The following is a 27,498-nucleotide window of genomic DNA, read 5'->3' as shown; positions in this document are numbered from 1 at the left end:
TAAACCTTCATAGCCAATCACAGCGTTTCTTCCATGCCACTGGCCAATCAATTCACAACAACACGCATGATGCAGTTTTGCACAACGCATGCGCACAGTGTGGACAGCTGATAACTCATCTATTATGCTACTTGGCTGTTAAATAAAAATCCAGCAGAGGAGCTTCTGGATCCGCCGCTGGACCACCGGAGCGCCGAAAATACAAAGTAAACACGGCTGTGAGGGTTGTGGTGCCGGGGTTAAAGGGCGGAAGGTGCGGATGGTACGGGCCGTGGTGTCGAAGGCTGCTGGCCGCTCGGCGCCTTCAGACAAAGCTCAGCTAACAGCTAATAAGCTAGCATGCTAAGAGACTAGCGGCACGGAGCGGGAACATCCGCAAAGATTTGAGTTCTGACCCAAAAGGCCCGGTGACAAAGACTCTCTTAACCCATAAAAAGTCCACGTGGTTGTTAACATACACGTTCCTAGTCCGTCCACCGCCCCATGGGTCTGCCTGCAGCTCTCCGGTAAGGAGCAACACTCGGTCTGCTAGCAGCAAGCCATTAGCTGAGGCTTGCCCGCCATCTTTTCTGGCTCGGTAGGAAGATGTTTCGGTCCAAAGAACGAGCAGAACCGAGACCCTGCGATTCCCATTGCAACATCATAGGCTGCAGTTAGCAGAACTCCTGCACGGCTGAGTGAAGAGGAGCGGGTGGAGCCGCTGTTTGCTTGGATGTCTGCGGTGTAGAGGGCGCTAGCTGTTAGCTACCATTAGCGGGATAACGGCAGAAGCGTGCAGGCAGCTGGACTCCCGGGAACAGCCTGGGTCGGTACTGGAGGTTTGGTATGTTGGTTTGGATCGGTACCTGGAGATACGGTTGGACTCTGGGTCGGTACCTGAAGGTCTGGTTGGACTCTCGGTCGGACATCTGGTTTGGGTCGGTACCTGGCAGGCGGATTTCAATTTTTTTGCATTGAGATGTTCTGATTGAGCTGCCAGTTTGGGCTGAACTCGGTTCTGGTTCTGAATTGTTCTGTTTGTAAGTGGAAGCTATGGGAGTGAATAACTGGTTCTGATAAGTGAGTGGTTCTGGTAAACTAGATGTTTCTTTAGTTTCCAGGTCTGACAGAGTGTGGAGCAGTTTGGGTTTGGATCAGAACTTCCACATTAGAACCTGATCCTGAGCCATGGTTCTGGATGGAGGAAAGGATTGAATGTTGTAGGACAAACGGGTTGTTGGTTCTGGAACATCAGACAGGTTCCTCTGCTCAGTCAAACCAAGCCACTCATAAACAGGGTTTGGTTCTATCAGAACCTCCTGTGGACGGTCAGAGCTGTTCATCTGGATTTTCAGATTGACCTGTAAGCAGATGGTCCCTTTGGGTCAGGTTGTCCTGAATTATTCACCTTTCTAGTAAATATGGTCAACCCGGCGTCTCCCCTGATTGGCTGCTGAACCCGGCGTCTCCCCTGATTGGCTGCTGAACCCGGCGTCTCCCCTGATTGGCTGCTGAACCCGGCGTCTCCCCTGATTGGCTGCTGAACCCGGCGTCTCCCCTGATTGGCTGCTGAACCCGGCGTCTCCCCTGATTGGCTGCTGAACCCGGCGTCTCCCCTGATTGGCTGCTGAACCCGGCGTCTCCCCTGATTGGCTGCTGAACCCGGCGTCTCCCCTGATTGGCTGCTGAACCCGGCGTCTCCCCTGATTGGCTGCTGAACCCGGCGTCTCCCCTGATTGGCTGCTGAACCCGGCGTCTCCCCTGATTGGCTGCTGAACCCGGCGTCTCCCCTGATTGGCTGCTGAACCCGGCGTCTCCCCTGATTGGCTGCTGAACCCGGCGTCTCCCCTGATTGGCTGCTGAACCCGGCGTCTCCCCTGATTGGCTGCTGAACCCGGCGTCTCCCCTGATTGGCTGCTGAACCCGGCGTCTCCCCTGATTGGCTGCTGAACCCGGCGTCTCCCCTGATTGGCTGCTGAACCCGGCGTCTCCCCTGATTGGCTGCTGAACCCGGCGTCTCCCCTGATTGGCTGCTGAACCCGGCGTCTCCCCTGATTGGCTGCTGAACCCGGCGTCTCCCCTGATTGGCTGCTGAACCCGGCGTCTCCCCTGATTGGCTGCTGAACCCGGCGTCTCCCCTGATTGGCTGGACCAGAGCAAGGTGCTGCTGGTTCCGGTGTTCTATCAGATCGTTACAGTTAGAATAGCATACATTCAGTGACTACGCATTGCTTGCGCATTAAGAGTTCCGACCTTCAGAGGAGCTGTCAGTTCAGCATACGCGACAAGTTACGATGAAAATAAGTCAATTGTTTTCAGTGATAACTAGATGGATATACATGCATTGTCATGGTTTCAAGGTGTATTTAAAGCAGGGACTAGCTAACGCTGCAGTCAACTGCAACACGCTGTGTAAAACTGGCCTTCCTGCTGCTTGGTGACGGTCTGACTAGTTACCCGCTGAGTCAGGATGTCATACAGCCGTTAATAACAAAGTGTGACCATCTACGTCATGATGTTGCTGATTAAATGAAATCATATGGTAATGGCAGCGTATGACGATCTGGTGAACACCGGTTCTCCAGTGTTGGACCGGGACGATCTTTCCGGCCAGCTGTGATCTCTGGATGGTTCTGTCGTGTCTGTGGGTTTCAGAATCAGATTTGGGTCGATCAGATCAGAACCGGGTTCCCATGCTTTTATATTTATGCTCTGCTTTGTGTTGCCGTGGTAACCAGGAGCGGTTCTGATCCGAACACATCCGTTCTGAAAATACTCGGTGTTTGAATCTGAAGCTTTATTTTAAATGAACAGAACAGTAAAGGCCTGGTTCTGACCGAGTCGGGTTCTGACCTCAGCAGGTGCAATCAGAACCAACCTGAGCAGCTCAGTTAGAAATGCTGCTGGTTCTGACCCAGTCCTTGCAGATCCCTGTATTCCAGCAGCAGTGGGTGTGTTTGGTCCGGTCCGGTCTGGTTCTGAGGTCCGGTACGGCCTGCTGCTTGTTCTGTGATGCGTTCACTGACCAGGTTTTCTGTGTAAAAATTAGTTTTGACAGAAACGCTCTCTGGTTCCAGATGATCCAGACGGATTATGATAACTGATCAAATTTACAGTTCAGATATCTGGATCGATAAATTGTGCGTAAGGCCCCTGCGGCTGCCCAAACAGCTGCCTGCATTAAATACTCAGAAGACACCTCAGTGTAGGAAGAGCACTGCATTATGGGAGAACTTACTGCAGAAATCTGGAAACTGCTGCATAACCCTGAGAGGTTCTGACAGATGAATTATTCCAGGTGTCAGTGATGTCACTGACTGATATCTGCAGGAAAAAGCACCTAGATTAAAATATCCCAGATGTGGTAATTCATTTGCAGAAACCTTAAAAAGGTTCCTGAGTCAAACTTGCACTTCTAGAAATCTAACTTGCTTCAGCAAGTCAAGATTTACTCAGATAGCTGCAAGTTAGTTTGCACCAATTCGGTCTGATAAATACAGTTACGACAACTAAAGCTAAAAAGTGTGTCAAACTAACCGATATGTTAATTACCACACAGGAACGTCACAGAGGGTTTTAACCATGAATACGGGTACCAGAAAGGCGGGGAGGGAGAGAAGCTAATGTGAGAGGGGGGAAAAGATAAAATACAGTAGTTTCCCAGAAAAACGGGAGACTTGACAGGTATGGGGATAACACAGGAATGATGACGGTCCATGGAGATAATAATAAACATGTTTTGAGATGTTTTAGTAATAAGAATTGTGAATTTCAATAGAAAACGTAATGAGTAAGGAACAACAAATAGGACAGTTAGAAAACAGCTACTGACACGTTAAATACTATCTGGGGGAGTTGTAGCCGAAATGTTCAACACAGGAAATGATTGCAAGAATGTTAGGACAGTTAAAGTCTGCTGTTAGTAATTACACCTCTGTTAAGGTGTCCATGCTTTATATTAAATTAGTCTGCATACATACATATTTATGGTAAACTTATTGTCAGTAAATCGGTTTTCATAGAATTAAGCATAAATAATATATTTTATATAATTTGCTTGTAGTGGTGGGGTCTGTAATTGAAAGAAAAAAACAGTGGCTGGTGAAATGTCTGAGTGGCCCATAAAAGATTTTCTCCACCAGAAATCTTTAATTTCCACCCCTGGTTATGACCAATCGGAACAGGAAGTAAAATGTCCTAAATTTACTTTGACTAGTCATAATTTAATCATTTACCTGAAGTTCATTGTAGACAGGTTGAAGCTTCCGTACATCTTGATAGATATGTCCTAATTAATACTAGGCAGAATAAAATTAACTCTTCATTCATCAACATGTTATAAAGTAATGTCAGATGTCGGTGGTGTGAAGCTGATTTTATGATCAAATGGTTTGCCATACAGAGAGTTTCTGTGATCTGGATGTGTTGCTGATGTCACCAGGAGGCGGGGCTAACTGTGTGTGTGTGTGTGTGTGTTGCAGGTTGTGCGATGGGACTCGGTGTCTCTGGGGGGTCCTCTGAGCTGAAGCTCCTCAACTAAACACACACCCGAGCGCCTCACACACACACACACACACACACACCTGGGAGCCGCGTTTTCTCACCTCCAGGCCAGACGCTGCCGTCCCAAGGTGCATTGCTGCGTCGTCCACCATGTCGGACGCCCCTGAGGCTGCACCCGCCAGCCCCCCCACCATCACCAACCCGCCCCCCCCTGAGGTGTCCAACCCCAACAAGCCTGGCAGGTAGGAGGGGGTTGATCTCTCTCTCTGCCTCTCTGTCTCTCTTTCTCTCTCTCTCTCACCCCACCTCTCTCATCCCTCCATCAGGAAGACCAACCAGCTCCAGTACATGCAGAACGTTGTGGTAAAGACTCTGTGGAAGCATCAGTTCGCCTGGCCTTTCTACCAGCCGGTGGACGCCATCAAGCTGTGTCTCTGGGTAGGTCATCGCCTTGACGACGGCCCTGCGACCCCGTATGCCCCCGCTGACCCTCTCTGTCTGCAGGACTACCACAAGGTGATCAAGAACCCCATGGACATGGGAACCATCAAGAAGCGTCTGGAGAACAACTACTACTGGAGCGCCAGCGAGGCTATGCAGGACTTCAACACCATGTTCACCAACTGCTACATCTACAACAAGGTAGGGAGCGGCGCCCCCTGCTGGCCGGACGGAGGGGGAGCAGCGCCCCCTGCTGGCTGGACGCTGACCCCTTGGCTTGTCTCTGCAGCCCACAGACGACATCGTCCTGATGGCTCAGGCCCTGGAGAAGATCTTCCTGCAGAAAGTGGCTCAGATGCCCCAGGAGGAAGTGGCCCTGCTGCCGCCGGCGCCCAAAGTGAAGAACAAGAGCAAGCAGCCGCTGGCCACCACAGGTCAGACGGGGAGACGTGGTGATGCTGCTGGGCCGCAACGTCCAGCTCTGCTGTGGCTAACACTGCTAACACTGCCAGGTGTATTATAAGCCTGGCAGCCCACCATGCTTTACTAGCCCCCCACCAGACTAAGCGTTGCTTGTTTATATTTTTAAGAAAATAATAATAAAAAAATGCTTTTTTTTTTTTTTTTTTTTCTTTTTTTTTTTAAGCTGGATTGAAAGCGTCTCTGTTGCTTTGAGCGTTCGACTGGCTCCGATTTATCCTAAAAGACGTTTATAATAGATACGTCTATACTTTATGCATCTAAAGCCGGGAGAGCGGACCAATCACGCCGCTGGCGCCTCTGCCCGTTGCCTCGCGCGCTGCTTGGTCTCTGAAGTTTACCTCAGAGCAGATCGCCTCCTTTCACTCAAACTGGACTCAGGCTGACCTGTATGGATATTTACATCAACCACTGTGAGGAATTATGTTTCTGTGGAGAAATCACGGTAGGAGTCTAAACCCGCCGCGTTAGCTCTGGTTGCGCAGCTCTACGTGAACCGCAGGAGTAACTTGTCACTTTCAGAGGAGCGGTGAGAATGATTTATATTTGTGAACAAATAATTATGCGGCGCTTCCATCTCAACTCGCTGCCCAGCGTGTGGCGCTGTCTGCCCTGTAAAGTTCATGTCTGTGTTCCCGGCTGGTCGGAGCGTTGGCGGCTAACGAACCTCATCATGCAGGTTCAGCCCGGTGAGGAGCTTCAGCGCTCTCCTCGGTCACACTTCATGCTGGTTTTATATTATTCTATTATTTTTAGTATTATTGTTATGCATCAAACCGTGTCGATGCTTTGTCCACTTAGTCAGAGTTAATGAGCGGAGGTCTGAGAAGCTCCTCCGATAAACTGGACCGACCAAAACAGTTTCTGTGATTCTTATTAAAACTCAACAGACAGAAATGTCAGAGCTGCTAAAGCCACATTAGCAGCATTGAATTAAATCTCCTGTTTGTTGCTCATCTCTGCTCAGTGCAGCAGGTTTAACTCATCATGCAGGGCCGGTCCAAGGCTGATGAGGCCTGGGGCAGAATCTGACTGAGGGGCCCCTCTAGCTGCTAAAACATCAGCAGCTCTAACAGCTTCTGTGTTTATTTGGCCAACCTAAAAACAATCAGTTATAATCCAGTTTATTAATTTGTATTTGTGAACAAACAGCTCAAACTCAAAGATTAAACTGACAGCATCAGATTGTTGCTATGGTAACAAAACAATAACTATGAATATTGTTCTTTGAACTTGTACAAAGTAAACTGGCCAGCTCCTTAAAATCTTACATTTAAAGGTTAAACAATTTAAAATATTTTATTTTATATATGCTGAAACCGTTAATCAAATTTAGCAGCATTGATCATCTCAGTAAACAAATGTTACATTTATGTATCTGTGTTAAAATATCAGCATTTATGGAACCTGAAGCCCTGGGGGCCCGATGGAGCCGCTGACTTTTTATTTGTTGTTTTTAAGACTAGTTGTGGATTTAAATAGTGTCTCACTGCCAATGTTTTCCCTTTACTCTATAATTGCACAGTAATATTTTTACATTTCCTGCCTACTTAACATCTTTCAGTACAAAAACACGGTGGACCGACAGGAAACCCTGACTGCTAATACTGCTAATACTGCTAATGCTGCTGCTAACGCTGCTGATGCTGCTAGCGCTGCTGATGCTGCCGACGCTGCTGATGCTGCCGACGCTGCTGATGCTGCCGACGCTGCTGATGCTGCTAGCGCTGCTGACGCTGCTGATGCTGCTAGCGCTGCTGATGCTGCTAGCGCTGCTGCTGCTGCTAGCGCTGCTGACGCTGCTGATGCTGCCGACGCTGCTGATGCTGCTAGCGCTGCTGATGCTGCCGACGCTGCTGATGCTGCTAGCGCTGCTGATGCTGCCGACGCTGCTGATGCTGCTAGCGCTGCTGATGCTGCTAGCGCTGCACATTTATCTTGCTGAGGTGTCAGGTGTGTGACAGAGATTTCAGACCTAATTCTTGCTGAGCTGTGGTTTACCTGGCTCCTTGCAGTAGAATACTATCAGAATGGTTTCATTAATAATGAATGAAGGAAGCAGAGGGAAAGGATTACAATGCTGATGGATTATTAATGTTTTCTAGGAAAGATTTAAAGTCTATTTTTCCATTTTTACAGATGTGTATTTCATTTGTAGGTTTCTGTTGTAATTGTATTATATCTATGTAACCTCTCCCTCTCTCTCTCCCCGTCTCTCGCCCTCAGTGAGTCAGCAGGCCGAGTCCTCCGCCTCCCCGCCCCCCTCCTACCCCTCTCCTTCCCCCTCTCAGACACCTGTTATCTCGACCACGCCCACACCGGTGCCCGCCACGCCCCCTGTGCCCGCCACGCAGCCCCCGGCAGCCATGATGCCCTCTGCACAGCCTGTTGTCAAGGTAACGGCTTCACCTGAAACGACTTCCTGTCAGTTCAGTTCAGTTTGCACCATTAAAATTCAGATCAGATATTAAATTACAGAAAAGCTTCCACCCACAAACACAATCCTTCATGAAGTTAAGAAATACACAAACACATCTAAGTATTAATTATTACACGTTTAATAAAAATACAAGTTTGAAAAATGTTGATATAAATAGAATCTGACAGTCAGCTGACTGAGGTTCTGAAGATCCAAAGTCAAATCTGAGTACATCAGTAATCAAATGTTCTCAGTGATGTGAGGACAAACTCTTTATCATGTCAGAACATTCATGCACTTCTGTACGGATCCAACAGTAACTCCAACAAATGGTGATTCTTGTATTCTAACACCATTTCTTCCTAAAACGTTCAGACTTGGAGTCACACATGAAGAAATCAAAGTTCAGTTGTTTTTTTCTTCCATTCTAATTTTTATTAAGGAACAACATGAAGAATGTGATGTCGTCTTATACAACCATCTATTCAGTGTGCTACACTGGTCTACGCCTTCATGTGATTATCCCGTCTCCGGTATTTAGCGTTCCATTTTTCCCTTTTTTATCCTCCCCCCCCAACTCCTCTCAGAATAATGAGGAGGAAAAAGAATGAGCAGACCAATATCACATCGAAGTAAACAAATGGTCCAAGCCGAACAGAGTAGCTAAGGAACGACGGGTATCACTTCACTTTCATTAGGTCCAGATCTGGTCCGTCCATCCACTCATTTTCTATACACCCTGGTCTCTTAGTGGGTCGGGAGGGTTGCTGGCGCCATGGGGTCCAACACCTTTCAAATCTGTCTTGCTCCAGTTTCACTGTAAATGTCAGTTCCTCCATCTTGTCCTGGATGATGTTTATCCAGTCTTCTAGTGTGGGTGTTTTGTCACTCATCCATTTCCGAGTGATTGCTTTTTTACTGCCAATTAGCTTTATATTGAACATGTTTTATATTTTCCCACTACAGTGATCCTTCGCTCTATCGCGGTTCACCTTTCACCGTCTCGCTGCTTCGCGGATTATTTTTTTGTGCAGTTTTTTTCACAGTGCATTGTGTTCTGCGTCCTGATTGGCTAAACAGTCTCTGCGGTTCTTCTCTACCTGTGTGCCAATAATGTTACCGTATTTAAATACAAGTAATACAGATTGGCCATTCAGGAGATGAAAGCTGAAAACTTTGAATGCCTGCTGGAAAAAACTGGCCAGAATCAGAGCAGAACCCGACCGGAGGCTCAGATCCGTCGCTCTGCCGTAGATCCAGCTGTGAATTTCACAGGGCAGCTTGGAGGAGACGCTTTAATGACACGACTCCTGATCACATTAAGGCCCGATTGATGAACACGCACATCGCTGACCTGGAAACAGGTTTTGTTCTTTGGTTTCAATGAAGAGTATTTATTTATGCTGTGTAATAATCGTAAAAAATAAAAGTAACTACTTCACGGATTTCACTAATCGCGGGTTATTTTCGGAACGCAACCCCTAAGAAAAACGAGGGATCTCTGTACACAGTTTGGTCGTTTGCCCAATAGCAGTCTCAAAGTTTAGAGCAAAGTTGGTCCCAATAACGATCTCCACACTTTGCTTAATTATCCCCCAGTAAGAAAACAGCTGAGGACAGCTCCAGCTTGTTTCCACCCACATAACCTCCATCATGATCTCTGCATTTCTGCTCCTGTGAGCTGCCGTTTCCAAGAAGCATCTTCCCCATTTGTTAGTGATGATGTACATTTCCAACAGTTCTTCAAGATGTCTGACTCTGCAATGTGAATTTGGTGGCTCCCTTCCTCATCCCAATTCTCCTTAATATATAATGTTTTATATATATATATATAAAACCCTCCAGGTTTTGTAGCCCATTATACATTTTAGATGTTAATTTATTAACAGAGGTTGATTGATATGATTTTAGAAAGATATTTAATATATGAATAAATGTTCTGTCTGGTTAATCTCTATTTGTTTTTTCTAAATAGTGCCAGATTTGTAGATAACAAAAAAAATCTGTGTTATCAAGACCATATTTTTGCTTAATGTGTTGAAAGGTCCTCAGGCAGCCTTTATGATATAAATCATTATATTTTACCAAGGCCATTTCAATCCATTTTTAAATGCATTATCTATTTTATTTGGGGTAAAGTGTTGATCATATGCTATCCATCTAATTGGTAAACAGGACTTTATTTTCTTTTACTAATTTTGACCAGAGTGCTGTTTCTGAACATGGATTGAGATCTTTAAGGTCTTTTATTAAGTCTATTTTTCCAATTGCTGCTTGTTTGTACATTCAGTCTCCTTTCATTTTGCTGTGTTGAGGAGTCACACATCTCCACCAGTGGATTTATTTGTGCTGCTTTGTAATAGTTACTCATCTTTTACTTTTACTCAGCTGTAAAGTTTTAAATCTAGTGCTGGGCTGTTTCCCTTGCTGAATAAATCTTGAAATCAGTTTGTTGATTTCTTGGAACATAGATTTGGCTGGTTCTGCTGGTAGTGTCTGAAAAAAGTATAGTGGTTTTGGCAACATCATTTTGATGGCTTCTACTGTTAGCATGAGGCCCAGACAGGGCAATAGGCTCCATCTGGATATGTCATTTTTTATGTTAGTCATTAATGGGTCATAATTTGCTGAGACAACATTCGTTGGGTCTTTAGGAATGGTCACTCCTAAATATACAATTGAATCCATATCCTAATTTATTTTGAAGTTTTCATTGTCAGTATTGTCGGGTGAATATTTGAATGTCAAGACCTGAGATTTGGGGGAGTTCAGTTTGTAACCTGAAAATTTCCCGCACTCCAACTAGATTTTATGTAATTCTGGGAGGGATTCCTGGGCTCTTGCCAGGTAGATTAAAATATCATCCACAAATAGTGCTAATTTTTCTTCATTATGGTTTATCTTTATGCCGTGTATTTTGGTGTTTTTGTCTAATCTAGCGGTCCTCAACGTGGGCGGTACCGCCCCCCAGGGGGCGTTCAGAGGACAGCAGGGGGCGCTGGCGGAAATTTTTACAAAAGGGGGGCGCTGGGATTCCTTTGGGGGGCGTTTGGTTGAAGGTAAACTTTACACCTTATATGCACAACAATACCAGCTTAGACTTTGAGCTACTTGGTAAAACTGTGTTGTGTAACATTACAACATGCCTGGCTGCAACGTATCGATGGCAGCTCTTCACCAAAATACCGGAGCTAAAAGGTTTACGCCAGTCTGCTGTTCTCCATCGATATGCACTTCCCAGCCGCTCCACGCCTTACGGGGTTAAAAAAAAAAGAAAAACACGTTGCGCACATTGCAGAAAACTCTGTAGAACGGAGCAGCGAACTATTAATCTATAATCAATAGACAGGTCTATATAAAGATATAATCCATGTTTCTGTCTCATATTTCTATGGCATTAAAAGGAACTTTAGTTTTTCCACTGAAAGCTCTGGTTTGCACACTAAATGCCATGTGGGTGAAATTTTATGGATGATGCTCTGATGTCCCATTCTCCTGAAGGCAGCACAGAGCTGCACCACCAGAAACACTGAAGAGAAGAAGAGCTATGATTAATGTAGTTACAGTTCTATCCATGTTTTAATGCTGCAGAGCTCAGTCGGTTTGCAAACAGATCAAAGTTTAAACTGGCATGTTGTTCATCTTTTATCATTTTGTGGAATATTTAACAACTAGAAAATGGCAAAGAACAAGAATATTTTTCCACTCTGATTGGCTGCTGTTAGGCCTACAGATTTTAACTTGAATGTTCATGAAATTTTTCATAGATGCCTGTGAAAATAATTTCTATTCCCATGACTTTTTTGTTCTCTGGGAAATTATTTTTGATGACAAATACAGAAACAAGCATAAAAATCAAAACATCTACAATAGTGATAGTAATATTAATAATAAAATAACAGTCAGTGCAAAGTAGCCTGCAGGTTCTTTGGTGGGGGGTGAGGGACCTGGATAAAGGCTAGGGGGCGCTGGCCCAAAAAAGGTTGAGAAACACTGATCTAATCCATTGTGCCAAAGGTTCATCGTAACTCTGGCGAATAGTAATGGGGACATGGAACATCCTTGTCTGCACCCTTGCTTTAAACACCACTCTAGTTGGCTCTAGTTGTGCAGCTCTACGTGAACCGCAGGAATAACTTGTAGTCGCTTTCAGAGGTGCGTTGAGCGAGTAGTGAGAATGATTTACATTTGTGAACAAAGAATTTTGTGCGGCTTTTCAATCTCAACACGCCGCCCAGTGCCTGGCTCTGCCTGCACTGATCAAGTTTATCTATGTTCCCGGTTGGCCGGTGTGTTAGTTAAGGAACCAGCACTAACCTGATCATGCAGGTTCAGCCTGGTGAGGAGCTTTCGCTCCTGTCTGTAACGCATCACGCTGATTTTATATTCTATTATTATTTTTAGTATTATTGTTATTATGCATCAAACCGTATCTTTGCTTTGTCCACTTAGTCAGAGTTAATGAGCGGAGGTCTGAGAAGCTCCTCCGATAAACTGGACCGACCAAAACAGTTTCTGTGATTCTTATTAAAACTCAACAGACAGAAATGTCAGAGCTGCTAAAGCCACATTAGCAGCATTGAATTAAATCTCCTGTTTGTTGCTCATCTCTGCTCAGTGCAGCAGGTTTAACTCATCATGCAGGGCCGGTCCAAGGCTGATGAGGCCTGGGGCAGAATCTGACTGAGGGGCCCCTCTAGCTGCTAAAACATCAGCAGCTCTAACAGCTTCTGTGTTTATTTGGCCAACCTAAAAACAATCAGTTATAATCCAGTTTATTAATTTGTATTTGTGAACAAACAGCTCAAACTCAAAGATTAAACTCACAGCATCAGATTGTTGCTATGGTAACAAAACAATAACTATGAATATTGTTCTTTGAACTTGTACAAAGTAAACTTGCCAGCTCCTTAAAATCTTACATTTAAAGGTTAAACAATTTAAAATATTTTATTTTATATATGCTGAAACCGTTAATCAAATTTAGCAGCATTGATCATCTCAGTAAACAAATGTTACATTTATGTATCTGTGTTAAAATATCAGCATTTGTGGCCCCTGAAGCCCTGGGGGCCCGATGGAGCTGCTGACTTAATTTGGATTAAACAGAAGTGCAAATAATTGATGTTCATTTTAATTGCATATTTTTATTTGTTGTTTTTAAGACTAGTTGTGGGTTTAAGTAATGTTTCACTGGCGATGTTTTCCCGTAACATATAATTACACAGTAATATTTTAAAATTTCCTGTCACCTTAACATCTTTTAATACAAAAACACGGTGGACCGCTGGCTGTGCTGTGGTGGCCAGGGGTTCAGACAACCCACATATGGAGGCCTTAATCCTCGACGTGGCCGTCACAGGTTCGATTCCCGGCCTGGCGACCTTTGCTGCATGTCTTCCCCTTCTCTCGTTACCCACTTTCCTGTAAATAACGGCCACTAGAGCCAATAAAACCTTTAAAAAATAACACGGTGGACTGCCTCGGCACCCCGACCACCGGGCTGAGCAAGTTTTCTGGGGGAAATCCTGATATTTATAAATTTACTGGAAAAGTTGAATTGGGACAAGTAAGAATGACCAGTCTACAGTGTCGAACGCTTTCTGTGCGTCTATTCCCAGTATAATTGCTTGTTCTTCTTGATGTGGTTGATCACGTTTAGGGTTCTTCTGATATTGTCTCTGGTTGGTCTGTTCTTTATGAACCTTGTCTAGTCTAAATTTATTATATCTGGGAGGATATGCTCCAATCTTTTGGCTAATATGGATGTAAAGATTTTATAATCTTGATGAAGTAGACTGATTGGGTGGTAATTTGAACAGTTTAGTTTGTCTTTACCGTCTTTTGAGTGTGAATCAAAATGTGAAAGAGAAGCAAATGTGGCGGCTGAAACGACACTGGAAACATCCGATGAATCATTTATGTGAGTCAGAATCAACAGCGGTCCAAGCGTAGGCGCTCATGTGTGTGTGTGTGTGTGTGTGTGTGTGTGTGTCCAGCAGAAGAAGGGCGTGAAGAGGAAAGCGGACACCACCACCCCGACCACGTCGGCCATCTCCGCCGGCCGCGCCGACTCCCCGTCCGCCCAGGACGCCAAGCCGGCCAAGCTGGCCTCCTCCCGCCGCGAGGCCGCCGCGAGGCCCGCCAAGACCCGCCGCGAGACGGTGGAGGAGGCGGCGGGGGGCGAGGTGGCGCTGGGCGGGGCGGGGGCCGGCACCAGGAAGGGCGGTAAGCTGGGGGAGCAGATGAAGCACTGCGACGCCATCTTGAAGGAGATGCTGTCCAAGAAACACGCCGCCTACGCCTGGCCCTTCTACAAGCCGGTGGACGCTGAGGCGCTGGAGCTGCACGACTACCATGACATCATCAAGCACCCCATGGACCTCAGCACCGTCCGGGTAAGGCCCGGTTCAGCCCGGTCCTGCTGGGTCAGAACCGCTGCGCTTCAGGCAGGAGACTTCTCTGTCCTCACTGTCCTGCTCTGCAGCTCTGGTCCAGGTCCGGGTCCTGGTTCTGGTTCTGGTTCTTCCCTTGTCTTCCTGTCGATGAAGCAACAAATTGTGGATAAAAGACTAAAACATTTCTGATGCTTTAATTAGGAAAACCAGAAATTATCTTTATTGTATTTTGAAGGTTTTCCTTTCCAGTCGCTGCTGTTTGTTTCAGCAGGGCTGAGCGCAAATCGTGACACCGCACCTACTAATGGCACTTCCGGTGGCAGGTGTCATTATGCGCCACAAGTGCCACTGTTTTCGGGGCTAGCTGCCAGTGTTGCCACCATGGTTGCCACTGACTTCGGCAAACGGACTACATATCCCATGATGCTTTATTACTAGTAGAAGAAGAACTTGAAGACAGACGAAGAAGAAAGAATTTTTCAGGGTTTTTTTCGCAGAAAGACCTACGTTAGCTGAATTCCTACACTTTTCGTATATCATGTATGATCCGTTCATCCTATTTATTCACTAAAGTTCATCTGAATAATCCAGCCGACTCCTTCCGTCTTTGAATTAGTCGAATACACAGCAGGTATCAGGGATGCCATTGGTTTCAGCACCTTAGTAACAACTGAGTCTGGCCTCCACTAGAGCTGCTGTTGGTGTCCAGGATGTTTCAGAGCTGTCACAACTGGTGCCGATGTTCTGGGGGATGGCAATGACAGTTTTTGGAAAACGTGTTACTTATATTGGCTGTTTATACATTTTTATTTCAATGGTAATTGTATTGGTTAATTATCCGTTTAACACCTTGGATATTTTTGACTTGATTTAACTGAAGGAAGATGGCCAAAGTAACTGAATCTACCACTAAGTGTCACTATTACAGTGGAGCCTGTTGAACCCCGTTGGGTTGCCAGATTGGGCTTTGGCCAAGATGGAAATACGTAGTAGTTGTGTAAAACGTATATTGTAGAAATTAATAAAGTTTAATGAATTATAATTTCTCATGGAGGAATAATAAGTTATTTGATCCTGATGTAGTAAATTCACACGTTGACTAAACATGAATTTTACAGAAGACTTCAAATGATTTCAGAGGGATTTTATAATACACAAATATTTTAGTTCTTGGCTACTGAAAACTTAAATCATATGTTATTGCTGTTTAAAGTATTTACATGCAATGGCTAATAAATATTGACAAATCAATTACTATGCATATACTTTGTGACATAAACTTTAAAAATGTTGAAACATATCTGCCAATTAAAATAATATGTAAACAGCACAATTTTCTTTGAAAAAAACATTTGCATCTTAAGTATAAACTAAAGTAATTTTTATTTCTAAAATTATGTAACAATCTTGTTCTTAATGCTGCTTAAGATTCACACATTGTCAAAGTTTCTGAGGTGTACATACTTTGTGTTTTGACTTATCAATATTCAATATTAGTGTAAAAACTTGAAGGTGGTTTAACTAGAAAGTGAAAGTCCTCCTGCTGCCTAGAAAATGCTGTTGAAATGCATTTTGTAGCTCAGATTTTAGTCATTCTCTCATCTTTGAATAAGAAACTTTGAAGACAATGAACAGAACCAGAAACAAACACAGAGAAGCAACCTTCATGTATGCCACACAAATCTGGAATAAACTTGACAATTAATGAAAAATAGAAGATTAAATTTATTAAATAATAAGTAATAACTCTTTAAAACTGGTTAACAGGCATTTTTGGAAAATTATGATAACATGTTTTTTAAAAAATTGCATTATCTTAAAAAATAAAACACTGAAAGTTACAGTGGCTGCCTGGTCTATTAGGTAATAGACCAGGCAGCCACTATAACTTATGACATCCTGTGAACTGTCATGGAACCAGGCTGAACATAATGTCACTCTGGAATTGTCAATATCTCATGTTGCCACTAGGGGTTGAACGACTACATATGTTTTAAGGTCGACTACATCATGATAATAGTCGAGTCGATGTCGACTAGTCGCTGTGACGTCATAGTGACGTAAGCGCAAAAACCCTTCACAACTACTTGGAGGCTTTATCAGCTATTTTCACAGCAAATATGGACCCTCCCCCGACCCCACACACACACACACACTCCCCTTCTCCTGCTTTTACTAAGTCTATTATGCAGAATTAAAAGAGCAATAAACAGATCATTCTTCGTGAGCAGGGAGAAAAGTTCGTTGTACAAAGTCGGGTCTGACTTTTTTTTTTTTTTTTTCCAAACACCGGCTGATGCTGATGATCTCTGGATAGTTACTCGTATAGGAGTCAAATTATCACACTGACCACAATGGTGCTTTTGGAACATCACAAACCAAACTTATTATGAACGGATCCCGTTTGGTTACAGTTGAATTTAACAAAACCTCCTGCTGCTCCTCCGCCCGATGCGCAGCAGGAGGCTCTGCTGACTCAGCAGCGGCTCTCTGAACCGACATGCAGACAGCGGCCGAGATCGCCTCTGTCAGATCCTCAGGATGAAGCTTGGACTTAGTTTCCAGATGTAGTCAAACCATATCTTTATAAGAGCGTAAAGCTGCCAGGTTAAAAGCTTCAATACGCAGGGTGACGCTGATCAGTTGGATGGATAAAAAAGCCTGACATCATGACGCGTTGTAACACATTACTGCGGTAGTCTTTTTTATTTATTTATTTTTTTAAGGATTTTTTCGGCACTAGTTTATTTGACAACGAACTGACTGTAAGGGGGCAGAGAGAGCGGAGAGAGGCCTGGGCCCAGCGAATGGAGGACGGGAGTCGGACTCCTGATTACCGCGGTCTAAAGTCTCTGTATGCGGGGCACCGCGCTAACCACCGCGCCGCGCAACGCCCCTATTGCGGTAGCCTATGCTGTAATTTACAGTTTGTAATTATTAAATTATTTACATTTTTATACAATTTGAGCTTTCTGACAAACTCACCAAGTCCACCTTCTTTCATTTTCTGGGAAAAATCTGTTTAGTCATGTAATTGCGACTAGTCGACTGGCCCAGAAAAAAGTCAGTGCAGAGAAAAGAATCGACGAGTCGACTAGTCGACTAATTGGTGCAACCCCTAGTTGCCACTGTCACCAATGTTAACTAATAAGTCAATATTAGTGAACTTACCCGGTTTAATAATCAATAGCATTATATTAAGGTAATTGTATGAAAATAATTATAATCCGGAACTGACAGGAGCTTGTCAGCACTGACATACCATGGCGACCGAGTGTCAGTTGTAGTGACACCTAGTGGTAGCTATTATCAGCTGTTGCAGAAGAGGTCCCATCTGACATGGATTCAGTGCAGGAGTTGTCTTTCTCTGTTAAGTCTGAACACCGGCTGTATATTTAAATATGTATGAGAATTATGTTTTAATTAAGATATATTTTATTTCTATTTGTTTGAACTCAAGTTATTCATATGCTACATTCTGTCTGAAACAGATAGAATGAGGTCACAGCAGCCCATGGCACCCATGGCCACCTTACCCGGTAGTAAGGTGGCCACTTGTGCCACCTCACTTGTGCCACCTTACTACAGAGTAAGGTGGCCACTTGTGCCACCTTACTTGTGCCACCTCACTTGTGCCACCTTACTACAGAGTAAGGTGGCCACTTGTGCCACCTTACTACAGAGTAAGTTGGCCACTTGTGCCACCTTACTTGTGCCACTTGTGGCACCTTCCCCGGAAGCCCGTGGCACAAGTGGCATCTTACAGCAGCTGTCAACATGTTTTCACTGAGGATCTTTATTCGAAACTGAAATTTGAGACTGTATCCAAAATAGACCAGGGCGTATTTGCTTTTCTGAGGGAACACAACACTTAAGAGGAAATGCAATACATTGTGCCAGATCCACCAGTGTTTTCATTAATTATAAATTCATTCATATTAAATCTGACACAGAATCTGTCACCAAAGAATATTCTATTCCTATTCTATTGTTTTCCCCACGAAGCATATTTAAATATGCTGAACTATGTATAATACAATTTAAAAATACTTTAAAAATTACAATTGTTTATAAATGCAGCTGTTTGTATAAGGTTTCCAGTAACGAAACAGCATGTTATGAAAGATTAACTGCGCAAATATGTCATTGTGCCTGTCAAACGTATAACGCTGAGTGGAGCGGTCGACCACTCCAAGATGGCCGCCCTAAATCTCGTCAGCGAAAATAGGCGAGAGCGGTCCGTGAGGCGTGGGAGGTGCCAGTATGAGGTCGCGGCAACTCTGGAAGGTGCCGAAGTCAGTGACAACACTGACCGCTAGCCCCGAAAACAGTGGCACTAATGGCAGGTGTCAGAGGAAGTGCCAGTACGAGGTGCCGAGGTCAGCCGAAGTCAGTGACAACACTGGCAGCTAGCCCCGAAAACAGTGGCCCTTGTGGCGCGTAATGACACCTGCCCCATCTGGGTTCACTTGTTCTCACCTCCTATCTGGAGAAGGCTTTTATTATAAAGGTCTGCCATCCTGTTGTAGTTTGAGCTGCTGGTTGAACCAACAGGAGCAGCAGCTAGTTAGCTAGCTGCTGACCAGCTAACGCCTGACTAGCCGCAGTGCCGCTAGCCGCTCGGCCAGGAGCTCCAGCCTGGTGCAGATCACGTAGTTTAATATTTTTGTCTTTGCAGAAAATAAAAACAATTTCTGCAGCAGTCTTAGTTTGTAATTTGTTTGTAGTTGTAGTAACTGATGTGATGAATATACAGAAAACATGCTGAATTTTTCTTTAGTCATATAATAAAAGCAAAAATCAAAAAATTTCATTCAGGCGAGACAGAATGTAATTTTTAGGATTGGAAGCTGGAATATGGTTACAGATTAACCCCATTTTTATGTGAAGATGGCTTGCCATACGTTCAGCTCGGTGATGATCTCACTAACAGGAGCTCCTCTGTGTTTCTGTTCTCAGGGTTTTGTAGATCTTTGTTAATGGCACTAAAAGCCAGCAGCCAATCAGCTGCCTGCGGGGGCGGAGCTTGTAGTGCTGATGGTGATGCGTTTGTGTGTCTGCAGAAAAAAATGGACAAAGGAGAATACAGCGACCCACAGAGCTTTGCCACAGACGTCAGGTTAATGTTCTCCAACTGCTACAAGTACAACCCCCCCGACCACGAGGTGGTGGCCATGGCCCGCAAGCTGCAGGTAGGTCAGCACGCCGGCGCCCCGCCTGGCTGCCTGCCGCCGCCCTGACCCCGCCCTCTCTCTCTGCGCAGGACGTGTTCGAGATGCGCTTTGCTAAGATCCCAGACGAGGGCCTGGAGGTGTCGGTACCGTCCACCACGCCGGTGGTCAGTAAAAGCACCGCCTCCTCCGACAGCAGCAACAACTCCTCCTCCGACGAATCGTCGGACTCCGAGGAGGAGCGAGCCACCCGACTGGCCGAGCTACAGGAGCAGGTTGGTGCTGCCGACCAATCACAGGTCAAGAACATTCTGGTTTCCTTCTCCTTTTGTCTGAATCATGTTTGTGTAGCCGTACGTTGCTGTGGGCGTGTCTGCGAGCGGCAGGTTGATTGTCAGTGTGTCCCTTCAGTTGAAGGCTGTGCACGAGCAGCTGGCCGTGCTGTCGCAGGCGCCCGTCAGCAAGCCAAAGAAGAAGAAAGAGAAGAAGGACAAAGAGAAGAAGAAGGACAAGGACAAAGGGAACAAAGCCAAGATAGAAGAAGAGAAGAAACCCAAGGCCGCCGCTCAGCAACCCAAGCCAGCCAATCAGAAGAAAGCACCAGCTAGGAAAGCCAACAGCACGGTACCGGCCACCAGGTACAAGCCGTCTGACCTTTCACCTGCCGGTAGCCATGATGCAGCTTCCTGGGCCCACCACGTCCTCTCTGTTTCCAGGCAACCGAAGAAAGCCAACAAGACGTCGGGTGGTGGATCAGCCAACGGTGACGATGGCGAGGAGTCGTCCCTGCCGATGTCATACGACGAGAAGCGGCAACTGAGCCTGGACATCAACCGGCTGCCGGGGGAGAAGCTGGGCCGGGTCGTCCACATCATCCAGTCCAGGGAGCCGTCGCTGAGGGACTCGAACCCCGACGAGATCGAGATCGACTTCGAGACTCTCAAACCCTCCACGCTGCGTGAGCTGGAGCGCTACGTCAAGTCCTGCCTGCAGAAGAAGCAGAGGAAGCTGCTGCGTGAGTACTGCGCTTGTCGCCATAGCAACGGGTTGTTTACACAGAGAAACTAGTTACTGAGTGAAACCTGCTGAGGAAAATTACGTCAGCTGTAGATTTTTTTAAATGAGGCTGAACCACATGATTCAAGAAAAAAAAAATTCATAAAAATGATGGAAGCAGAGACTTAATACGCCACCAGGGGGCGCCAACTCCACTTACACCACCAGGTCCTGTATTGGTCTGGGGAACAAACTGGCTGCCTTCCCAAGGTATCATGGGAAATACTTTGGTTTCTCAAAGCCCCACCTACATCATCCTGATCCCTCACTGGAAAACAGGAGCGTAAGGCAGTAAGGCGGTGGGGTCAGACTGCATCAGGTGTCCTTCTCCATGATCGGTGAGCGAAGCATCGACCCGGCAAGCCAGGCTCAGACAGGCAGCTTCCTCACCGTAGAGACGACCTCTGCCTCACCGTAGCAACGACCTCTGGCTGACCGTAGAAACGACCTCTGGCTGACCGTAGAAACGACCTCTGGCTGACCTTAGAGACGACCTCTGCCTCACCGTAGAGACGACCTCTGGCTGACCGTAGAGACGACCTCTGCCTCACCGTAGAAACGACCTCTGGCTGACCTTAGAGACGACCTCTGCCTCACCGTAGCAACGACCTCTGGCTGACCGTAGAAACGACCTCTGGCTGACCGTAGAGACGACCTCTGCCTCACCGTAGAGACGACCTCTGGCTGACCGTAGAGACGACCTCTGCCTCACCGTAGAAACGACCTCTGGCTGACCTTAGAGACGACCTCTGCCTCACCGTAGAGACGACCTCTGGCTGACCGTAGAGACGACCTCTGCCTCACCGTAGAAACGACCTCTGGCTGACCGTAGAAACGACCTCTGCCTCACCGTAGAAACGACCTCTGGCTGACCGTAGAGACGACCTCTGCCTCACCGTAGAAACGACCTCTGGCTGACCGTAGAAACGACCTCTGCCTCACCGTAGAAACGACCTCTGGCTGACCTTAGAGACGACCTCTGCCTCACCGTAGAGACGACCTCTGCCTCACCGTAGAGACGACCTCTGCCTCACCGTAGAAACGACCTCTGCCTCACCGTAGAAACGACCTCTGGCTGACCTTAGAGACGACCTCTGCCTCACCGTAGAGACGACCTCTGCCTCACCGTAGAAACGACCTCTGGCTGACCTTAGAGACGACCTCTGCCTCACCGTAGAGACGACCTCTGCCTCACCGTAGAAACGACCTCTGCCTCACCGTAGAAACGACCTCTGGCTGACCTTAGAGACGACCTCTGCCTCACCGTAGAGACGACCTCTGCCTCACCGTAGAGACGACCTCTGCCTCACCGTAGAAACGACCTCTGCCTCACCGTAGAAACGACCTCTGGCTGACCTTAGAGACGACCTCTGCCTCACCGTAGAGACGACCTCTGCCTCACCGTAGAAACGACCTCTGGCTGACCTTAGAGACGACCTCTGCCTCACCGTAGAGACGACCTCTGCCTCACCGTAGAGACGACCTCTGCCTCACCGTAGAGACGACCTCTGCCTCACCGTAGAAACGACCTCTGGCTGACCTTAGAGACGACCTCTGCCTCACCGTAGAGACGACCTCTGCCTCACCGTAGAGACGACCTCTGCCTCACCGTAGAAACGACCTCTGCCTCACCGTAGAAACGACCTCTGGCTGACCTTAGAGACGACCTCTGCCTCACCGTAGAGACGACCTCTGCCTCACCGTAGAAACGACCTCTGGCTGACCTTAGAGACGACCTCTGCCTCACCGTAGAGACGACCTCTGCCTCACCGTAGAAACGACCTCTGCCTCACCGTAGAAACGACCTCTGGCTGACCTTAGAGACGACCTCTGCCTCACCGTAGAGACGACCTCTGCCTCACCGTAGAGACGACCTCTGCCTCACCGTAGAAACGACCTCTGCCTCACCGTAGAAACGACCTCTGGCTGACCTTAGAGACGACCTCTGCCTCACCGTAGAGACGACCTCTGCCTCACCGTAGAAACGACCTCTGGCTGACCTTAGAGACGACCTCTGCCTCACCGTAGAGACGACCTCTGCCTCACCGTAGAGACGACCTCTGCCTCACCGTAGAGACGACCTCTGCCTCACCGTAGAAACGACCTCTGGCTGACCTTAGAGACGACCTCTGCCTCACCGTAGAGACGACCTCTGCCTCACCGTAGAAACGACCTCTGGCTGACCTTAGAGACGACCTCTGCCTCACCGTAGAGACGACCTCTGCCTCACCGTAGAGACGACCTCTGCCTCACCGTAGAAACGACCTCTGCCTCTCCTGAGTCTCGTCGTTGAGTCCTCAGCCTCTGTCCACATCAGCCAGCTCCACCCAAAGGCCTCTTGCTCTTATTAATCTGACCTCTAAGGTCATCGGATCAAGGCCTGGCTGTGACCTTTCTATAAACACTCGGGATGACCTCCTGGTCTGAAATCTGTTCTGTTCTGAGTCTCCAGGGAAACGCCCTTTGCCCTCTGGACGCCCCAAACACACCCTGCCCTGCAAATCAGCCAGTCGCTGTAGTGGGAAGTCAAAGTTCACGTGATCAGGACTCCATCTTTAACTCGCCCCTCTCTCTGTCTTCCAGAAAAGGCAGCTGGGGGCGGAGCCTCAGGGGGCGGGGCCAGCCGCCTGAGTGGCAGCTCCTCTTCCTCCTCTGATGACAGCTCTTCGACAGGATCCTCCTCTTCCTCCGACACAGACTGAGAACACGGTTCAGTTCACACAGACAGGACTGCTGCCACACACACACACACACACACACACACACACACGTGGAGACTGTATGTAAATAGGCTGACATGTTTTTTAGCTCCTAGTGTTCCTGTTTTCCTTGGAGAAACACGGACAGGCCGAGGAAGAGGAGGAGGAAGAGTGGAGGACACCTGGGCATCATCTTCCTCCTCCTCTTCCTCCAGAGTGGCCGGCAGTGACCCCTGACCTCTGCACACATTCCAGAATCATCCGTCAAGCATCATGGGAGATATGGATGGGAAGAGGAGCAGCGATCTGATTGGCTGGTCAGTGGGCCAGCAGAACCCCATGGTTCTGAAGAACATGTGGTGCAGCAGCGGTTCCGGGCGCGGGCAGCAGGTTGCGCTGTGGTTCCAGGCGTGCCCAGCAGGCGGCGCTGAACCCCTGTGGTTCTGAGGCTCCACTGTTCTCCTGAACACAACCAGATCCAGTTGGTTCTTGGCTGGGCCTCTCACCAGAACCACCCCTGTGGGTCCGGGCGCCGCCGTCGCCACGGTAACCCATGGAAGCAGATTCCTAACACTACATTTCCTTTTTTCTCCTGTTTGGGTTTTCCGGTCGTGTTCTGACCCGTTTGTGTCTTCTAAAGTTCTCAATATATGATGTTTGTGCCGCTGTCCGGTCCGAACTCTGAATCTTCTCCGTCCGGGTCCAGAACCGCAGGAGACCCTGTCCGATCCCTTCCCCAGAGACTAAAGGTTCTGATCCGACCCAAGGAGCTTTTCAATGTTTTTAAAGGATCAAACGGGAGGCAGGACCAGTACCACCAGAATCAGGTCTCAACAGTCGGTACCAGTTCTGGCGTCAGAAGCTGATGAACTGGACTCTGGGTCGGCACCAGGTCACAGAAAGGAGGACGGATCCGTTTGGAGAGGAAAAAACAGCGCCTTCTGCTGGACATGTGACAGAACTGATCATGTAGAGTAACGGCCAATCAGGAAGGAGATGGGCGGGAGTTCCTGTGGGCCCTGAGTCTCTGATTGGCTGAGCCCAGCAGCGCCCCCTGCAGCCCGTCTGTGTACAGTTCAGTTGGATTTTTATTGCTTTTAATTTTTTTAAAATATTGAACCAAAGTTCGCAGCCTTCCTCAGCAGTGTGGTCGTCATGGAGACGGATCAGCAGCGGCGCCCCCAGTGGACAGCCCGTTGCCACAGTAACCCCCCCCCCTTTGTTTTTAGTTGATGGTGGAGCTTCGATGCTGATAGTTAATTTTTGTATTTTATAAGAAAAAGGAAGAAAAAAGTGATTTTATGTATCTGCATGCACTCCGGCCGTACGTTACTTCTTCTGTATGTTTGAGCACTGTATAGTAGCTGTAAGTAGCTGTGTGATAGACGGAGACCAGAACCGGGTCGGAACCGGGTCGCAGGAGAACCCAGCGCAGAGGAGGAACCGACTAAAACCATCAAGTGGATTAATAATTGATGTAATTACTCAAACGGGATCCTTATTTTCTGACTTCATTTGTTTTCATAAATAAACACATAAACTGACTGACAGACTCGACTCTCATTGGCTGGCAGAGCAGCAGCTGGTCCCGCCCCCTTTCCTACGGACAGCGAAGAGGGCCAAATTACAACAAATGACTCGTTAGTCATTAACACTAGTAATATATTTATCTTGTAATATAACAAGATAAAATTCATGATTTAATAAATGAAAACTCAAATCAGACCCAGTGGGTGTGGCTAGAACAGATCCTGGTATCTGATTGGCTGCTTCAATCAGGAAGTGGTCTCAGTCTGCTAGTCCCGCCCACTGACACATGAAGTTTAACTTATAAAGCTGTTAATAGTTTATAAAATCAGGACATTTAAAGTTTGACATAAAAATATTTCTGGTTCATTAATGATGCTTAGATCGTTGCTATGGTGATTTGTCCCTCTTCGCCCGCCGTAGTTTCCTTCAGACCTCACCTTCTGTAAACTGACCAAGCTGATCCTGGGCCAACCCAACCGAACCAGGGCCCAACCGGAAGCGCCCCCTTCTGTACGTGTTTGAAGTGATGGAGGTCCAAACACTTCTTGGTTCTGATAATCAGAACAAACAGCTTGAGTCCAGTTGGACCAAATGATTCAGAGAACCAGAACCGGTTCTGAACTGGTTCCCTGTGAGAATCAGAGCCTGGGGCTGCAATGCATTCTGGTCTCTGTAGTCCTGCCGCGGAGTCTCAGCAGACAGACGAGCCCTGATTGGACCTCCATCATCCGAAACCAGCGGCACCGCGGAGGTTCTGGAAGTAAGGCTGCCCCCTGCTGGTTTCAGAAAGAAACGACAACAGCTGCTGAAACAGGATTTATTAGACAGAAGGTCAGAGGTCACGGTCCAAACCCAGTCAGTCTTCACCAGCTGGTCCACATAGGCCCAGTCCGAACCCACAGAACCTTCTGCAACCCGGATCAGAACTTTTAAACCTGGTCAGGGAGCTGAGGTTCGGGTGTATCACCTGTCCGGTTCTGTCAGACCAACCCCGGTCTGGTTCTGATGGTTTGGGCCGAAGCGGGCCCTGGGTCTGCTCTACATTATGCTGCAAATCCTGGACTGGCCCTCAGAACCCTGCTGGGCCGCGCGGTTCCGGACCAGTACCGCCTGGTTTCCGTAGCTGCTGTACCAGGCGGACTGGCTCCGGGTCAAGTAGGAGGCGGGCGGTCCGGTTCGGAGCTCCAGCTGCTGCTGCTGCCAGATCAGCAGCGACGTGTCCCGGTACCGGAGCCGACCAAACGGTTCCGACAGGGCCTTTGCCGCCAGAGCAGGCCGGATCACGGTACCGGCCGGACCCGGTTCATCTACAGAGGGTTCACGGTCCGACATGCTGACCCCTGGACCGCCATGAAGGCCACGGACTGTTCTGAAGTCCAGCGGCTCGGTTCCGACCCATCAGTGACCTGACGGAGGAGCAGACGAAACTTTATGCAGGTTCTGATCCAGACAGGAACTAGAACCGAACATGAGAAGTCTGACTGACCTGCAGCTCCTCCCAGAGACCCAAAGTCCAACAGAACCCCTGATGGTTCTGGCCGATGTCCCTCCCGGCTGCCGTACCGTTAAAACGCTGAGCTTCGCGCTTTGGCGGCTAATCCTCCACCGTACATGCGTCACGTCACAGGTGACGTACCGCCGCGCTGACGTAACTAATCCGATCAACCATACGAACTGTGACGTTTTAATGACGTTTCTTCTCCTTTGAAACGGCTTTTAGCTCCGTTAGAAGCTAACGGTTAGCCCCGAGCCGCCACACAGCGTCAGCTGCCCGTAGCAACCGTCCGTCTCCGTTATGTTCCGGGTAGCAACGGAGGACAGCAACAAAGTTTCCGCCGGAGGAGTAGCCGAGGTTTGAGCCCTCGGTGACGTCATCAAGAGAGAATAAAAATAAAATTAAAAAAGTTCTGAATTAATAATTTAGATTCGTTAATTTAGTGAATCTAATTTTATGACTCATTAATTCAGATTCTTCAGTTATTGTAGATGCTGATGGCTGTTGGCAGGAAGGATCTCCTGTAACAGTCTGTGTTACAGTGACTCTGAAGAAGCCTCTGACTGAAGACGCTCCGCCAGAACTTTATTGATTAAATTAAGAATTCTTCTTTGCATTCTTTAAACCCGAACAGAACCAGAACCAGCCTTCTTTATCAGGCTGTTGAGCCTCTTTAGCTCCTGGCTCCGATGGCTCTGGTTCTGATGGTTCTGACAGCAGATCCAAACCCTGAAGGATTTTCTCTTCCTTCTTCTCTGGTCCTTCCTCTCTTGTCCAGATGAACATCCAGGCTCTTATCTTCCTCACCATCTCCACTTCTTCTCCCATGATGGAAGTACGCTTTGACCTTTTACCCTGGTCCTCCTGAAACCAACAACCATCTCCTTTTGTTCACATTTCAGATGATTTGACTGTTCCCTCCATGACACAAAGTGGTCACCAGCTCTCTGTAATCAGCCTCTAATTACGATTAGTGTCATAAAATAATTAATTCATTATTATTTTTATAAATACATTCAACACATTTTAAAGGGGCTGCACAGTGGTGCAGTTGGTAGAGCTGTTGCCTTGCAGCAAGAAGATTCTGGGTTTGATTCCCAGCCTGGAGTCTTTCTGCATGGAGTCTGCATGTTCTCTCTGTGCATGGTGGGTTCCCACAGTCCAGAAACATGACTGTCAGGTTAATTGGTTTCTCTAAATTCTCCCATGCACACACACACACACACTCACACCTAGGTGTGTGTGTGTGTGTGTGTGTGTGTGTCTCTGTCTCTGTGTTGCTCTGCAACAGACAGGTGACCTGTCCAAATGACCCTGCCTCTTGCCC

The 27,498-nt window shown here is 47.3% G+C and overlaps 2 protein-coding genes across 6 annotated transcripts; one reads left to right on the top strand and one right to left on the bottom strand.

Moving 5' to 3' along the window:
• Positions 1-69: 69 nt before the first annotated feature.
• Positions 70-24,691, top strand: brd3b (bromodomain containing 3b). 5 transcript variants are annotated; one of them, XM_088008534.1, is made up of 12 exons: positions 70-206; positions 4,461-4,724; positions 4,809-4,920; positions 4,987-5,124; positions 5,213-5,357; positions 7,630-7,799; positions 13,825-14,220; positions 19,284-19,412; positions 19,484-19,666; positions 19,803-20,029; positions 20,108-20,406; positions 23,031-24,691. In XM_088008534.1, exons 2-12 carry the CDS (start codon positions 4,633-4,635, stop codon positions 23,147-23,149), a joined length of 2,010 nt encoding a protein of 669 aa, XP_087864660.1. In that variant the 5' UTR covers positions 70-206; positions 4,461-4,632; the 3' UTR covers positions 23,150-24,691. The 5 variants fall into 5 exon arrangements, with proteins under 5 accessions (XP_087864660.1, XP_087864658.1, XP_087864659.1 ...); XM_088008532.1 differs by having other exon boundaries at positions 19,484-19,690; XM_088008533.1 differs by having other exon boundaries at positions 13,822-14,220.
• Positions 24,692-25,479: 788 nt separating this feature from the next.
• On the bottom strand, positions 25,480-26,458 carry brd3os (BRD3 opposite strand). The gene is made up of 2 exons (XM_088008535.1): positions 26,163-26,458; positions 25,480-26,082 (listed from the first exon to the last, which is right to left on the bottom strand). Exon 2 carries the CDS (start codon positions 26,006-26,008, stop codon positions 25,715-25,717), a length of 294 nt encoding a protein of 97 aa, XP_087864661.1. The 5' UTR covers positions 26,009-26,082; positions 26,163-26,458; the 3' UTR covers positions 25,480-25,714.
• Positions 26,459-27,498: the final 1,040 nt, after the last annotated feature.

This window comes from Poecilia mexicana, unplaced genomic scaffold (assembly GCF_051168715.1).
Source record: "Poecilia mexicana isolate PSO_F unplaced genomic scaffold, ASM5116871v1 scaffold_9, whole genome shotgun sequence".
In the NCBI taxonomy this organism is placed as follows: domain Eukaryota; kingdom Metazoa; phylum Chordata; class Actinopteri; order Cyprinodontiformes; family Poeciliidae; genus Poecilia; species Poecilia mexicana.
This window is presented reverse-complemented; position numbering and strand designations above follow the sequence as displayed.

Bases quoted from the DNA above. Each gene is read 5' to 3' on its own strand.
- brd3os (XM_088008535.1), bottom strand. From the start codon at position 26,008: ATGTCGGACCGTGAACCCTCTGTAGATGAACCGGGTCCGGCCGGTACC.
- brd3b (XM_088008530.1), top strand. From the start codon at position 4,633: ATGTCGGACGCCCCTGAGGCTGCACCCGCCAGCCCCCCCACCATCACC. The intron at 4,921-4,986 runs GTAGGTCATCGC...CTCTGTCTGCAG, and splicing joins CCATCAAGCTGTGTCTCTGG to GACTACCACAAGGTGATCAA. The intron at 5,125-5,212 runs GTAGGGAGCGGC...TTGTCTCTGCAG, and splicing joins ACTGCTACATCTACAACAAG to CCCACAGACGACATCGTCCT.